At 47.1% G+C, this 16,053-nt stretch overlaps 1 protein-coding gene across 2 annotated transcripts in view; it reads right to left on the bottom strand.

Annotated features, from left to right (window-relative positions):
• RUFY1 (RUN and FYVE domain containing 1) overlaps positions 1 to 12,960 on the bottom strand; it is a 34,978-nt gene extending 22,018 nt beyond the window's left edge. The window contains exons 1-6 of one of the 2 annotated variants that reach the window (XM_038770603.1): positions 12,756 to 12,960; positions 4,746 to 4,916; positions 3,959 to 4,076; positions 2,321 to 2,422; positions 1,006 to 1,129; positions 141 to 199 (exon numbers count right to left, since the gene is read on the bottom strand). In XM_038770603.1, coding sequence (XP_038626531.1) covers positions 141 to 199; positions 1,006 to 1,129; positions 2,321 to 2,422; positions 3,959 to 4,076; positions 4,746 to 4,905 — 563 coding nt within the window. In that variant the 5' untranslated portion in view covers positions 4,906 to 4,916; positions 12,756 to 12,960. Of the gene's footprint in view, positions 1 to 140; positions 200 to 1,005; positions 1,130 to 2,320; positions 2,423 to 3,958; positions 4,077 to 4,745; positions 4,917 to 5,519; positions 5,823 to 12,755 lie in introns of those variants that run through there. The other variant, XM_038770602.1, reaches the window with a different exon arrangement.
• Between the last annotated feature and the right edge of the window lie 3,093 nt (positions 12,961 to 16,053).

Below are 16,053 nucleotides of genomic sequence, written 5' to 3'. Positions count from 1 at the left end.
CTTGCTGGCTAGAACAAACGCTGATCAGTTTTGAAAACTGAAGTCATCAGAGAGGATTTTGAACACCATGGGCCTACTCTATAACTTCTTAGTTTTCTATTATAACCACGCAACAATAAAACAACTGATTATATACATACTCTGTGCCACCAATGTCCTGCCCATCCTTAAGGTACAGGGAAAAATCAATCACACCAACCTGACCAAAACAAATTCAAAAAACAAGTTTAGAAAACTCTAGGCATCACACCAAAATCCAAAGGTGACGTGACTCAGGTCCCACAGAATCTACGTACTGCCTCACTCTTTCAGAGAGCAAATAGATTCTGCCACCGACATGAAAAAAAACCGAGAATTTTAACGTAGTAATTACAATACATTGGCATTAGATTGGCTGAAAATGTCTCTGCATCATTTGGAATGCATAAAAAATTATTGCTTGTAGGAAATAATACTTCACATCAATAACAATTGCCTGTTTACTTGTTTTTATGTCTGTCTCCCCCCTTCTAGACTGTGAGCCTGGTGTGGGCAGGGATTGTACCTTTTTATTGCTGAACTGTACTTTCCAAGCGCTTAGGTAGTGCTCTGCACACAGTAAGCGCTCAGTAAATATGATTGAGCAAATGAATGAATGAATGATAGTTGGTATGGTCCTATTTTCTGCAATGCTTAATGAATTTTTGTTATCCTGGATCAAGCTCTAACATGAGTGGGTTTTACAAATGGCTCTTATGTATAGGTGTCCACACTCCCATTTGGTGAGCTGGACCCCCAGGCCACTAACAAGTCCAGACAGCTTCCAATCTGGGCTGAAAAGACCCAAAATGGCAGCTTTCTGGCCTGTTTACTCTTTGCTGCCTGTCCCTTCCCACTCTGCATCTCTGTGCTCTAATGCGCTCTCATGCTAATTTCAAAAACTAATTTCCCATCATTGGTTTAGTATTCACCTTCTTGCAATGTGGCTATTCCCCACATTTCACCAAAAGAAAACTTTGCTTTCACCTGAGAATCCAAATCTTCTCCTTTGAGGCACAAGTTGGCATCGAGAACATTGAGTCCCACCAGGAGGCCTACAATCACTGCTCCTTCTTCCTCCACCATTAGCGCCTCAGGCTCGTAGAACTCACTTTAAAAAAAAATTGGCAAGTGACACGCAATACAATGACCACCTCTCCACTCAAGGCTGCTTTAACAACAACTACTATGGCAGGTCTGTCATCCGGGTTCAATGAAGCAAGAAAAATATTCAAACTTGTTTGGATATTTCCAGAATCTACTTTTATGCCCACCTAAGAAACTTCTGTTAATCCATCAAGCTGTTCTACAGTACTGAGATCGAGAAGTTCTGTATTCACAATAGGGAAAGAGGAACCAAATGCCCTTTCCGAAAGGTGATAAAACCAGTTGGCATTTATTCCCTCTATCCCAATTGATCAAGGGAACTAAACCATATGGTCCTCTTCTTCTGTGATCCCACCAATAAAAGTCATTGGAAGAAAGATTTCCAATGTCTTTCGACAAGCATTCTGGAGATGAGATGTTTACTTCTTTCATGGATTCAAAGGAGGAAGATGATGAAACAAAATTAGACAGTGAGATCCTAATTCCGGTCACAGGGAGCCTCCGTGACCATATCGGAATGCATCTCTTAGGGACAGTTTAAGCTCGAGTTGTTTTAGCCAATCGACCAGGATTCCAGATCACTGCTACAGGCGACACAATCTCGGTTGGCGGGATCGGTTTTTGGGTTTCATTCACACCTAAGTAAAAAGACCAACGAGTCCCCACACCTCAAGTTTATTTATTGATGCTTGCTTTACTAAAATGATGCCAAACACTCAACTTTAGAATCAAAGACACCCACGTACCCCTGGACTGAAAGCTCGGTAAGGGCAAGGAACATGTCTGCTAATTCTGTTGTATTGGGCTTTCCCAAGCACTTACTAAAGTGCTCAGCACATAGTAAGTGCTCAATAAATACCACTGACTGATGTGCTTCCCAATGTGCAGCATCCCTGTCTACCTCACTTGTGCTCTGGGTCCCTTTGGGAACACCACCAGGAGGGTTGTGAGAGAGGGTGCTTGGTCCTGAATCCATTCCTCTGTGCAGGGGCACAGGATCGAGGGTCATCTTTTATTCTTGATGGAAGACTCCATCTTTAAAATGATCTATATTTTGCCCAGAACACAGTTGGGTTCCAGGATAGGAAACAATTCTAGCAATAGAAGTTCTGAGCTAGAAGGAACCAGAAACAGTAGACTGGGGGTTGATCCTATTTTTGTTATTTATAAATCACATTAAGAAACCATGAGGTACCTCAGCAGATGCTTATTGTCGATTAGCACTTTCAGGTAATCGGCCAGCTTTTTTTGCATAAGGGCAAGGTAAAGCCAAGCTCTCCCTCTTCCTACAGCCGTCCTATAAACCAAAGGTAGAAAAGCATCAGTAGAAGGGAATACACAAAAATGCCGGAAAACAGTTTTACTTGTCTGTACAGACTGCAACAATTCAATTGTTTACATATCACCACCAACTCCTTATGGAATGTGAAAAAAAAAATCAAGTCAGGTTTATATATGAGCATTAAAAACACTTAAAAAAGCTTCAAGATTGAGAAATGAAAATTAGCATGGCCTGGCAAATTACCACTGGCCAACAGGCCCAGGCCTGAAAAAAATTTGGCTGCAGATAATTAAATAATTTCATCTTGAATTTTTAATCAATAAAAAATGAAACGGCAATTCCACCCTATGGGAGATTATTAATTCTTGGAGCAGTCAATTGGATTAATGGTGGGACACTGACCCAGGTGATTTTTTTTTAATGGCATTTATTAAGTGCTTACTATGTGCCTGCCACTGTATTAAGCTCTGGGGTAGATACAAGGTTGCTGGGCACAGTCTCTGTCCCACATGGGGCTCACAGTCTTAATCCCCACTTTACAGATGAGGTAACTGAGGCACAAAGTGAAGTGACTTCCCTAAGGTCACAGAGCAGACAAGTGGCAAAGGCAGGAGTAGAACCCAGATCTACTTAGTGCTTAGTGTTCTAAGCACTGGGGAGGTTACAAGGTAATCAGGTAGTCCCACGGGGTGCTCACGGTCTTAATCCCCATTTTACAGATGAGGTAACTGAGGCACAGAGAAGTTAAGTGACTTGCCCAAAGTCACACAGCTGACAAGTGGTGGAGCCAGGATTTGAACCCATGACCTCTGACTCCAAAGCCCGTGCTCTTTCCACTGAGCCACGCTGCTTCTAGCCTGTGAGCCCGCTGTTTGGTAGGGACTGTCTCTATATGTTGCCAACTTGTACTTCACAAGCGCTTAGTCCAGTGCTCTGCACACAGTAAGCGCTCAATAAATACGACTGAATGAATGAATTACTCTTACTTTGTAAACAATGCAAAGATATAATCAAAAGGACCTGGGTTCTAATCCCAGCTCCGCCACTCGTCTGCTGTGTAACTTTGGGAAAGTCACTTCACTTCTCTGTGCCTCAGTTGCCTATCTGTGAAATGAGGATGAAGATCATGAGCTCAATTTGGGACAACCTGATTAGCCTGTAGCTACCCCAGGGCTTAGTACAGTGCCTGGGACACAGAACAATGTAAAAGACAAGGAAATGACACAGACAAGAGAAAGCCTGAGCACTGTGGTTAGAGATGCAGAGCATACTCATCCATTCAATCGTATTTATTTAGTACTTACTGTGTGCAGAGTACTGTACTAAGCGCTTGGAAAGTACAATTCAGCAATAAAGAGAGACAATCCCTGCCCACAATGAGCTTACAGTTTAGGAGGGGGGAGATAGACATCAAAACAAGTAAATAGGCACCAATAGAAATATGTCCCTGAGGAACTGTAGGAAAGACTAGCTATCTGGTAAAACTGGAATTTTTTATTCTTTGTTAATCAAGAATGTATATTACTGGTAATGCTTTACAAACCAACTCACCTTAATTCTGGCAGATTTTTAACACTTGTTGCTATGTCAGATGCTTCTGGACAAAGTTTTTCCACCAGCTCCAGGGGCCCAAAGAAGGACTTATTTTGGCCAATAAAACTCTTTTTAACTATAAAGGGAAAAGACACAGCATTACTAGTAAGCAAGAAAAATTTAGAAAACTATCTTTTCCTGATAAATCCCTCATCTCCCACCAGTTCCCCCACTATCACTGCAGCATCACCTAAGCACATGTGCATTCGGCCCCATCGCTCCCACGGTGCTTACGTGTACTGATTTGTACTCCACTGCTTCCCCTGTTAGTACTTTTGGCATCTGTCCCCCCATTAGCCTGCAAACTCCTTGAGGGTACTCTACTGTATATCCCAAAAGCGCAGCACAGAGTAGGCACTCGACACAGAACAAGCGCTCAATAACACTGAGGCACTGACAATGCCTTTGACCACCATGAAACCCACGCTCTAACAGTCCACAAAGTTACTAGCCGTTAATCTTTTATCAAAACTTTCTTCTAGATATCTAAGTGGTAAAAATCACCATTTTAAATATTCACACTTCCTGTAACCCAGAGCTTTAAAAAGTAAAAAAAATTTGGTTTCTCTCCTGTCCATATAGCCAAGTGTGCTTTTCCCAGTCCTTACTCCCCAATTCATGAAAAACTAAGGGCCTTGATAGGATGTGTTATACAATCTAGCCTTAGCCTCTTGAAGCATTTTTTTAAGCCTTTTAAACACTTCAGCCCGAACTGGCCTGCTCTAAATTGCAACAAGAGTCTCACCTTTCAGCCCATGTTTGAGACAGTGCTCCATTACTACAAAGAACTGTTGTAAGGGAGGATAATCTGAATCCAAGCTTCTACCCAGGCTCAGCGCAGACTGGATCAAGACTTTGACACTCAGCTTCATCATATTCATCAGGTTGGACCGCTCTTCCATCATCTGGCACTTGGCTGTTAACAAAAAGCAGCAGCAGCACCTGGGTTAATTCTCTTGCACCTCCTTTCCAAACATGCTTGGCCCAGAAATGAATAACAGACAGCTGACACCAAAGACCGACACCTGCCACTGCCAGGCATTTTTATCTGCCTCATGCGCTTAGGCATGTCATAAACTGGTCTGTCTTTCAGAACACAGTCCCACTAAAATATGTTTGTGACAGGCTGGGGCCTAATCTAGAATGAGGTTGTGGTGAGGAAGGGAGACACGGGCCCAAAAGCTGGAGGCTGCCAGCGAAGCAGCGTGGCTCAGTGGAAAGAGCACGGGCTTTGGACTAAGAGGTTATGGGTTCGAATCCCGACTCCGCCACGTCTGCTGTGTGACCTTGGGCAAGTCACTTAACTTCTCTGAGCCTCAGTTACCTCATCTGTAAAATGGGGATTAAGGCCTGTGAGCCCCACGTGGGACAATTTGATCACCCTGTGTCCCCCCCCAAGCGCTTAGAACAGTGCTCTGCACATAGTAAGCGCTTAACAAATGCCATCATTATTATGTGCAGTTTGAGGCAGGGTCTTCCTGGCAGCCGGGGGCGGGCAAAAAGAGGATAGAATATCAACCCTTGTCTTGTCACAGCACCCCTCCAATGGGGCTCTGTCACTCCATCTGCAGAGCTGGCAGGTCTGTGGGGCCTTTCCCGGGATGGTGGGTTTCCCTCCTGGCCGGATGAGGATGGCCTGGGGTTGTCACTGCGTTATCTTCTAGCGGGAAGCCCACGGGGGTCTTTTCAGGGCGGGTTCCGGCAAAAAAAAAAGGGGGGGTTCCTTGGGGCTCTGGCCTGTTTAGCTCTCGCCTTCTGCTCAAAAGGTCTGCAGGCCGCTGAGAATGAGAGAAAGTCCAAAAAGGATGGGCAAAGTGGCGCCCCGTAATCCCAGGGCATCTGCCCATCTGCAGGAACCGTTGCCCGGGAAACCAGGCGGGCTCCCCGCAAAGAAGCGCGGCGATTGGGCGCGCCAACAAACCCCAACTGCCTCCAGCCAATCACAGGGCTCGGCTCGCCCCTCCCGCGGACGAGGCCACGCCTCCCCACGCTCCCCGGAGGCGCAGCCGCACACACACAGCCGGAGCCCGACGGGCTCGTAGCGCCCTGCAGTCACTGGCGCGCGTGCGCGCGCACCGCAACACCAGACTCTCGCGGGATTTGGAGGGAGCGGAGAGAGGAGCGCGCGAGGCGGAGACGGAGAAAGGACAGAAGGGTAGCCATTTTGCGCGTTCCTCACCTCCTCCCTTCCCCAACATGGTGCGCTCACGGGGGCGGGGAGGGAGGAAGGGCCTATTTCGGCCTTCCATGGAGGTGGAAATTTACCGCGGGAACAAAAAAATCGAGGGGGGAAAAACAACACAATCCTTTCCTCCCTTCAATTTTAGTCGAGTTTATTAACACCGTTGACATTACCCGGCAGCCTCGGGGGTTTCCTCAGGAAGAACAGTGCAACTGCCCACTCGACCACTCATCCTCTCTGCCACCCGTGAACACGTCGGAATTGCACTGCTTCTCGGATTTGGCTTCCCTAACCCCCAAACCTCTTGCCAGCCTGACATTTCCGGCCTCGCAATCGCCTATACTGGAGGGGTAAAAGCCACTCACTGTTGTCCCCATGGTATCTGTACATTTGAAAAATAATCCATTTTAATTTAAATACCGGCTTGAAAAGAATTATAATAAATAATAATTATGGTATCTGTTAAGCGTGTTCTATGTGCCAGGCACTGTTCTCTCCCTGGCCCGGAATGCCCTCCCTCTAACCATCCGCCAAGCTAGCTCTCTTCCTCCCTTCAAAGCCCTACTGAGAGCTCACCTCCTCCAAGAGGCCTTCCCAGACTGAGCCCCCTTTTTCCTCTCTTCCTGCCCCTCCCCACAGCACCTGTATATAATAATAATGGAATTTATTAAGCGCTTACCATGTGCAAAGCACTGTTCTAAGCGCTGGTATAATAATAATAATGGCATTTATTAAGCACTTACTATGTGCAGAGCACTGTTCTAAGCGCTGGGGAGGTTACAAGGTTATCAGTTGTCCACAAAGGGGCTCACAGTCTTAATCCCCATTTTACAGATGAGGAACTGAGGCCCAGAGAAGTGAAGTGACTTGCCCAAAGTCACACAGCTGACACTTGGTGGAGCTGGGATTTGAACCCATGACCTCTGACTCCAAAGCCCGTACTCTTTCCACCGAGCCACGCTGTATATGTTTGTACAGATTTATTGCTCTATTTATTTTACTTGTGCATATTTACTATGCTGTTTATTTTGTTAATCATGTGCATTTAGCTTTAATTCTATTTGTTCCGACGACTTGACACCTGTCCACATGTTTTGTTTTGTTGTCTGTCTCCCCCTTCTACCCTGTGAGCCCGTTGTTGGGTAGGGACCGTCTCTATATGTTGCCGACTTGTACTTCCCAAGCGCTTAGTACAGTGCTCTGCACACAGTAAGTGCTCAGTAAATATGACTGAATGAATAAATGAATGTTCTAAGCGCTGGGGAAGATACAAGCAAATTGGGTTGGGCTCAGTCCCTTGTTCCATGTGGGGCTGAGTCTCAATCCCTATTTTACAGATGAGATAATGGAGGCACACGGAAGTGAAGTGACTTGCCCAAGGTCACACAGTGGACAAGTGGCAGGGCTGAGATTAGCACCCATGACCTTCTGACTCCCATGCTCGTGCTCTATCCAGTAGGCCGTGAGTCAGTTCACTCCTAAATCTGCCTCCAGTCAACGTAGGATTAATTTCAGTAGTAGTGCAAATATATTTGATACTCAGCCCTGCCCCATAACACTTATCAGTGGTATTTATTGAGCCACTTACTAGGTGCCGAACACTGTACTAAGTACTTGGGAGAGTACGATACAACCAAATTAGCGGACAGGTTTCCTGTCCGTAAGGAGCCTATTTAAACTGCTAGACCCATGTGGAACAGGGACTTGTTTCTGATCTGATTAACTGGCATCTAACCTAGTGCTTAATTCAGTGCTTGACACATAGTAAGTGCTTAACAAATACCATAACTATTAAAAGTTATGCCAGAGTAGAAGGCCTGAATTAACCCAGTTGTCCCTGCTGAACCTTTTATCCACGTACGGTAGATCTTGGCCAAGTTTCTTAAAACTACAGTTGCTACCTTTTATTTGGCAAGTGTATTTCCCTGGAGCGAGCCGGGGTTGGGTGGCGAGTAAAGCAGTACTTCAGCATATCCTCTGCAATCACAAGTCTGAACAAAATGATAGGGCCAGGCTGGGTCCCATGAGAAGATGGGGTGCGGTCATTCTACCCAAAACATTCGGTGCGATGCCAATTTTACCACTTCCACGGCCTTCGAAGTCGGAGTCTGCTTGGGGACAAGTGGGATTGGCCAGGATCTGAGCCAACCTGGCCAGATCTGAAGGATTCAGCCTTCTGGGATGTTTTCATGGCCATAATGACTATAATGGCTCATTAGCTTTTCTGAGTTGTATTTTTTTGCCCCCATGACCTCCTATTGAATTGATTCATCTTACATGAGCTAATGGAACTAAGCACTGCTACTTAGTAAAAGCAAATTACCAAACCCACAAAGAGGCAGCTGTAATTAAAAACAAACCAGGAAATAGAAAAATAGAGAAGTAGATTTTTTTTTAAGATTTCCTAATTTCTTTGCCAATTTTTTTGCAAAGTCAGTAATACAGCTCATGAGTCCCCAAGTTCCACAGGAAACAGGAAGAGTCCAGTTAAGAGCAAAAACCTTAACTGACAGAAAATGTTTCTAAAAATATGGCTCTGCCTCTTTTGGCATCTATTTAAAATATGGTTTTCAAATTACTGCAAGGAAAACCTTGGCGTTTCAGTTAATAGAAGCTGCAGATCTGCCTATCAACCAATCAGTCATATTTACTGAACACCTTGGGAGGGTTCAATAGAATCATTAGACACTCCCTGCCCTCAAGGAGTTTACAACCTAGAGATGGGGACAGACACTGAAATCAATTTCAGATAAGGAGGAGGAAAAGGGGATATGGACATGAATTAGAGAACTTTAGTCATAGGAGCTATGAAATATGTATATATATATTTTATGAGGTTGGGAGTACTTAAGCGGCTGGGGAGGCAATGGGGAGATATAGAGAGATTAGAAATTAGTCAGGGAAGACTGCCTGGAGGAGTTGTGCTTTTGGAAAGGCTCTGGAAATGGGGAGAGCTGTGGTTTGTTAGGTATGAAGGGGAAGGGAGGGAGGAAAGGAGGGAGTGAGGAGGAGGTTGTTGGTGGAAGAAAGAATATGGCACTTATTAAGCATTGGAGTCAAGTCAAGATAATCAAATCAAACACAGTCATGTACTGCAGGAGGCTCGCAGTCTCCGCGGTGGGGGGGGGGAGTGTGGGTAACTTATTCCCATTTGACAGGTGAAGAAACTGAGGCCCAGAGACACACAGCAGACAGGTGGCATAACTGGGACTAGAACGTGGAACTCTTGACTCCCGGGCCCAGGTTTTTTCCACCAGGCCTTTTGCATGAACACCCTAGCTGTTAGTGGGGTGACCCTCTATCAGGGTGGCTTATCCTCTGGATCCCAGCAAGTCACTTTGCTGCCTGGCATGGAGTGTCCTCATTTTGGGGTGTGGGTGCAAGTCCCCTCTCCCAACCCCCCAATTTTTACTCCTCTGCTTCCCTTGATCAGTCAATCAATGATATTTATTGAGTGCTTACTATGAGCAGAGCACTGTGCTAGGCACTTGAGAGGGTACAATATAGAGTTAGCAGACGTTAGCAGACACATTCCCTGTCCATACAGAGATTACAGTTTAAAGGGGGAGACAGACATTAATATTTATAATTATATGGCATAATTGTATTTGTAATATACAATGAAAAAATTTGTAGCGAAGTGCTGTGGGGTTGAGAGTGGAGCAGGTATCAATTGCCCAAAGGTCACAGATCCAAGTGATGATTTTTGCTGCTTTAGCTAAATGGCCAGGTACTCCCAGTGGGCATGACAATCAGTCAATGGTATCTACTGAGGGCTTACTGTGTGCAGAGCCCTGGACCATGCACTTGGGAGAGGACAATACAGTGGGTAGGCACGTTCCCTGCCTTCACAGGGCTTACAGTCTCATGCGGAATGCACAAGACTGAATTACAACAAAGGGAAGCCCTGAGTATAAGGATATAGACATTTGTCTCTATCTCACCTGACCCACCGTCGGCCCCTGGCCCACGTCCTACCTCTGTCCCAGAATGCTCTCCCTCCTCAAATCCGCCAAAAGATCACTCTTCCCCCATTCAGAGCCCTAGTGAAGGCTCACCTCCTCCAAGAGGCCTTCCCAGACTAAGCCCCCCTTTTCCTCAGCTCCCTCTCCTGTCCGCATCACCTCAACTCACTCCCTTTGCTCTTCCCCCCTCTCCCTACCACACAGCACTTACGCATTTATGTATATATGTATAATTCTATTTATTTATATTGATGCCTATATACTTGTTTTGATGTGTACGTATCTATAGTTTATTTATATTGATGCCTGTTTACTTGTTTTATGCCTTTCTTCCCCCTTCTAGACTGTAAACCCTGTGTAGGCAGGGATTGTCTCTCAATTGCTAAATTGTAGTTTCCAAGTGCTTAGTACAGTGCTCTGCACACAGTAAGTGCTCAATAAATACAATTGAATGAATGAATGAAAGTGTTCTCTGGGTGGGGATGGGAGGGGGACCTAAGTCCCTCCCCCCACCCTCACCAGACTGTGAGCTCATTGTGGGCAGGGACTGCTACTCTTCATTGTTGTATTGTACTTTCCCAAGCCCTGCTGTGCACACAGTTGAATTTCTGAGGAAATTCAACAGCAGCACAGTGGGAATGCATACCTGATTCTCCCCCTTCCTTTGTGAGGAAGGGGAAGGTGACTGTGCAATGTCCTGATGCACCATTTCTGAAGTCATCTTGACTCCAGAAGTCTGGTCCTCCTTAAGCATCTGGAAGGGGCCCTAAACCTCTGGGGATAGCATCCGGGCTCAGAGTCAGACAACACGGTGGGCTCATCAGGGACCCTCTTAGGTACCACTCTCTAAGTGGCAGTGACCTGGTTTGTCAATGCTGAAGTCAAATAATAAACCTGCCATAATAACAATAATCATGGTATATCCCTCCTCAAATCCTACAGTGACTGTGCCCTGCTTCAAAGTCCTTGTGTGCCAAGAACATTTCCACCAACTCTTCCCAAGTTCTTAGTACAGTGCTCTGCACATAGCAAGCACTCAGGAAATACCACTGATGATACACCACCACAAAGTTGGTGGTACTCCAAGAGGCCTTCCCTGACAAAGCCCTCCTTTTCTCTTCTTCCTCTCCCTTCTGCGTCACCCTGACTTGCTCCCTTCATTTATCCCCACCTTCGGGGGCACAGCATTTATGTCCATATATGTAATTTCTTTATTTCTGTTGTCTCCCCCTCTAGACTGTAAGTTCGTTATGGGCAGGGAATGTGTCTGTTCTACTGTACTCTCCCAAGTGCTTAGTACAGTGCTCTGCTCACAGTCAGCACTCAATAAATATGGCTGACAGCACAGTTGCGGTAGAAAGTAGTGTTTTAACAGCTGAGAAGAGAAAAGTCATCTCAGATGTGGATTCGGGGAAACACACTGGTGTCTAGCAGGACCTGCCCTCTTCTCAGCCCTTGGCTGTGTTCCTTTTGAGCACTTTGCTATTCATCCCAGCCCCACTGCACTTATATCCATATCCTCCGACTCTACTATTTCTCCCATTCCCAATCTAATGTCTGCTTCCCCCTTTAGACTGTAAGCTCCTTGGGGGCAGGGATCATGTCCACCAACTCTGTGATACTGTATCACTATCATCAGCAGTGGTATTTCCTGTGTGCTTACTGGCTGCAAAGCACTTGGGAGAGTACAATCCAAGTGTTGGTGGACACATTCCCTGCGCACAAGGACTGATCTCTCCTCAGCACTTAGCCCAGTGCTATGCATAAAGGAGTCACTCAATAAATACTACTGATTGAATGTTGGCTCCAGTGGGCAGGGGTCGCATCTCCCAAAAGCTGAGGTTGCCTCGTCCTCTCTCTCCCCAGCACTTAGTTCCTACACTCAGGGGGTTGCTCAGTAAATACCAGTGACTGACTGACTGCCAGCTCCTGATGAGCAAGCTGGGGTTGCCTTGTCCTCTCTCTCCCCAGGGCTCAGCCCAGTGTCCTGCATGGAGGAGGCGCTCAATGGATACGACTGAGGTTGCCTTGTCCTCTCTCCTTCTGCCCAGCGCTCAGCCCAGTGTCCTGCACTCAGGTGGCACTCAATGACCGTCAGCTCCTTGTGGGAAGGGGCCGCGCTTCCCCAAGTCTTGCCTCCTCTACTTCTCCGCCTTGCACGCGGGAGGCGCTCAGTAAGTACAAATAACTGACTGTCAGCTCCTTGTGGGCAGGGGCCGCATCTCCCATCAGCTGGGGTTGCCCTGTCGTCTCCGTCTCTCCTTCCCCAGCGTTCAGCCCAGTGCCCTGCAGGTAGGAGGCGCTCAATAAATATCCCTGACTGCCGGCTCCTTATGGGCAGGGGCCGCGTCTCCCTGCGATTGGGACTGCCTTGTGGGTAGGGACTGTCTCTATATGTTGCCAATTTGTACTTCCCAAGCGCTTAGTACAGTGCTGTGCACACAGTAAGCGCTCAATAAATACGATTGATTGTCGTCGCCCCCTCCCCCCCAGTGCTCAGCCCAGTGTCCTGCACGGAGGCGGCGGTCACCAGAAGCCCCGGATCGGTTGGGATCGTAGGGGTCGCCGTCCCCGGCAGAGGCAAGGTTAGGAAGAAACAGATCCCTACTTGTTTTGGCCGGGTGGTCACCGCCTCCTGGGAGTTTGCTAACCAGGGCCACCGAGACGGCCGACTTGAGGGCATTCCCATAGCCGGCCGATAAGTTTTCGGACGCCTTCTTGGCCAAGGAGAGGATGGGGGCGGACCACCCCTCGTCTCCCGGAGCTTTTTCCTTCTCTTCCCGGCTCCGCTCGGCCGGCCGGGGGGCCTGGCGCCCTTCGCCGCCGCCGGGCCCAGGGCCCACGCCGGCCTCCCCCTCGGCCATCTTAGAAGGCGTCACCTGACACCAGGCCGGACTAATCGAGCGCTCAACACCCCCTCCTCCTCCTCCTCCTCTTCTTTTAATGGTGTCTCTTAAACCCTTAGTAGGTGGCAGGCGCTGTCCGAAGCCCTGGGGTAGATCATCATCATCATCAATCGTATTTATTGAGCGCTTACTATGTGCACAGCACTGTACTAAGCGCTTGGGAAGTACAAATTGGCAACATATAGAGACAGTCCCTACCCAACAGTGGGCTCACAGTCTAAAAGGGGGAGACAGAGAACGAAAACCAAACATACTAACAAAATAAATAGAATAGATATGTACAAGTAAAATAAATAGAGTAGTAAATATGTACAAACGTATACAGGTGCTGCGGGGAAGGGAAGGAGGTAAGATGGGGGGGATGGTCAGGGGAAAGAGGGGGAGAGGAAGGAAGGGGCTCAGTCTGGGAAGGCCTCCTGGAGGAGGTGAGCTCTCAGTAGGGCCTCGAAGGGAGGAAGAGAGCTAGCTTGGCGGATGGGCAGAGGGAGTCAGTGGTATTTATTGAGCGCTGACTGCCCGCAGAGCACTGTACTAGATGCCTGGGAGAGGACCCTAGCACAGGGGCGGCAGTCAATCAATCAATCAATCGTATTTATTGAGTGCTTACTGTGTGCGGAGCACTGTACTAAGTGCTTGGGAAGTACAAGCTGGCAACATATGCAGACAGTCCCTACCCAACAGGGGGCTCACAGTCTAAAAGGGGGAGACAGAACAAAACCAAACATACTAACAAAATAAAATAGAATAGATATGTACAAGTAAAATAAATAAATATAGTAATCAATATGTACAAACATATATACATTCAAGTAGATTACAAATTGTCAGGTTGGACACAGTCCCCAGGAGGCTCCACACTCGTAATCCCCATTTTACGGAGGAGGTAACGGGCACTGAGAAGTGAAGCGACTTGCCCAAGGTCACCCAGCAGACAAGTGGTGGGGCCGAGATGAGGACCCAGGGCCAGGCTCTTCCCACTGGGCCACGCTGCTTCCCTGTGGCTTTGACCCCCGCAGCCCATGGCTGAGTAGCCGCCCCTTCCTCTTAAAGGGGCATACGGCGTGGCGAGCCCACAACGAGCCGCCACCTCAGTGACTGTTTGTGATCTCGCAAGGCAACGATGGGCTCCACCGGAGACAGGTAGTTTCGAGCCTGTGGTGACGGAACCGAGAAGGGAGGCGAGGCCTTCTCTCCCGGCTCTACCCAATAACGGGCATGGGCCAATCAATGACTGCAACGTAAGACACAGCCGCCACGCCTAAGCCAGATAAAAGGCGCTCGTTTTGAAGTTCGAGGAGGTATGGAAAAGGCAGGCAGGGAAGCAGGTTCCCTAGGGAAGTGTTTAGAGCAGAGGCAGGTGGAGGATGAGGAAGCAGAAAGAAGAAGCATGGGCAGAACGGCCTCCCTTGACCAGCAGGCTGGTATTGGACCCATGGTGGAGTGAGTGAGTGTCTGTGTTTGTCACTACCTTGCACGTTGGTAAAGCTAAGTAAAAAAACTTTCCACAGTAACCTTGGTGATGAGAGGGGTGGTTTGACTATAATAATGGCATTAAGCGCTTACTATGTGCACTGTTCTAAGCGCTGGGGTGGATACAAGGTGATCAGGTTGTCCCACGGGGGGCTCACAGTCTTAATCCCCATTTTACAGATGAGGTAACTGAGGCTCAGTGAAGTGACTTGCCCAAGGTCACACAGCAGACATGTGGCGGAGCCGGGATTTGAACCCATGACCTGCCCGTGCTCTTTCCACTGAGGCACGCTGCTTCCCCAATACTAGCTGACTGTATTACGGGTCAGCGAGGCTCCCCCGGTCCGGTAAGGTCCTGGTTGGTATGAGCCCGGCGGTGGGGTGGCTCCTGAAGTAAACTTGGTTCTGGCAACCTGCTGCCAATTTGTCTTTGGGGTGTACTGGGGCTTTGGGGTGTTTTGTGCTTAAAATACTGCCGAACACCTCCAGGGTGTGCCTTTAAAGAGTCATGGAAAGACTTACATGAGACAATTATTTAATGTCATGCCTCAGTCCTTTAAGGTTGGGATAATTTGTCCTAAAGTGGACCTCAGTTTGCCAATAATAGTAATAGAGGTATTTGTTAAGTGCTCACTATGTGCCAGGCACTGTTCTAAGCACTGAGGTAGTTCGAGCTAATCTGGTTGGACACAGTCCCTGTCCCACATAGAGCTCCCAGTTAATTCTCATTATATAGATGAGGGAACTGAGGCATGGAGAAGTTAAGTGATTTGTCAAAGTTCACAGGACTGTGGCGGGGGGCAGCACTAGGATGTGTGGTTTAAACAAATACAATAATGACAATAACTTATTATTTTTATTTTTATTATTACTACTACATGGGACTGGGAGTCAGGAAATCCAGTTGTAGTACTGGGTCTGCCACTTGCCTGTGGGATGATCTTGGGCAAGTTCCTTAACTTTTCTGGGCTCAGTTTACTCATCTGTAAAATGGGGTTATAATGTCGTTCACTTTTCCTGCCTCCCTCTTAGATTGTGAACCATATGTGGCACAAGGACTGTAACTGATCTATCTTTTATCAACTGGTGCTTAGCACAGTTTTTGGCATATAGTAAATGCTCAACAAAAATAATTAAAAAAAAATCCAAAGATGGCATTATTCAGGTGTGCAGCTGAGGCTTTAAGGCCAATATTTGACCAGAGGCCTTTTCATAAATGGAAATGCCCAAACTGGATTTTACACTCCATAAGTGTTTCATTGACAGTTTCTTCCCCATAACCTGAGCTGAGATCATCGTGGACTTCATTGCTTTTTGTAATTGTGGCCGGAAAGAGGGTCTCTTTCCACACTCACACACCTAAAGCTAATTGGGAATTTGTTTTTTTATTATTATTAGTTGCTTATCTAATCAGAGGGCCTAAGGTGTCCAATTCAGTCGATTGTAACCATGAGGTGTGGACGCCACCTACTGGTCATAACTGAATTTAACTTCGAAACATTCACACAAGTCAATCCTCTTCTAAGGAAA

This window comes from Tachyglossus aculeatus, chromosome X2 (assembly GCF_015852505.1).
Source record: "Tachyglossus aculeatus isolate mTacAcu1 chromosome X2, mTacAcu1.pri, whole genome shotgun sequence".
Classification (NCBI taxonomy): domain Eukaryota; kingdom Metazoa; phylum Chordata; class Mammalia; order Monotremata; family Tachyglossidae; genus Tachyglossus; species Tachyglossus aculeatus.
This window is presented reverse-complemented; position numbering and strand designations above follow the sequence as displayed.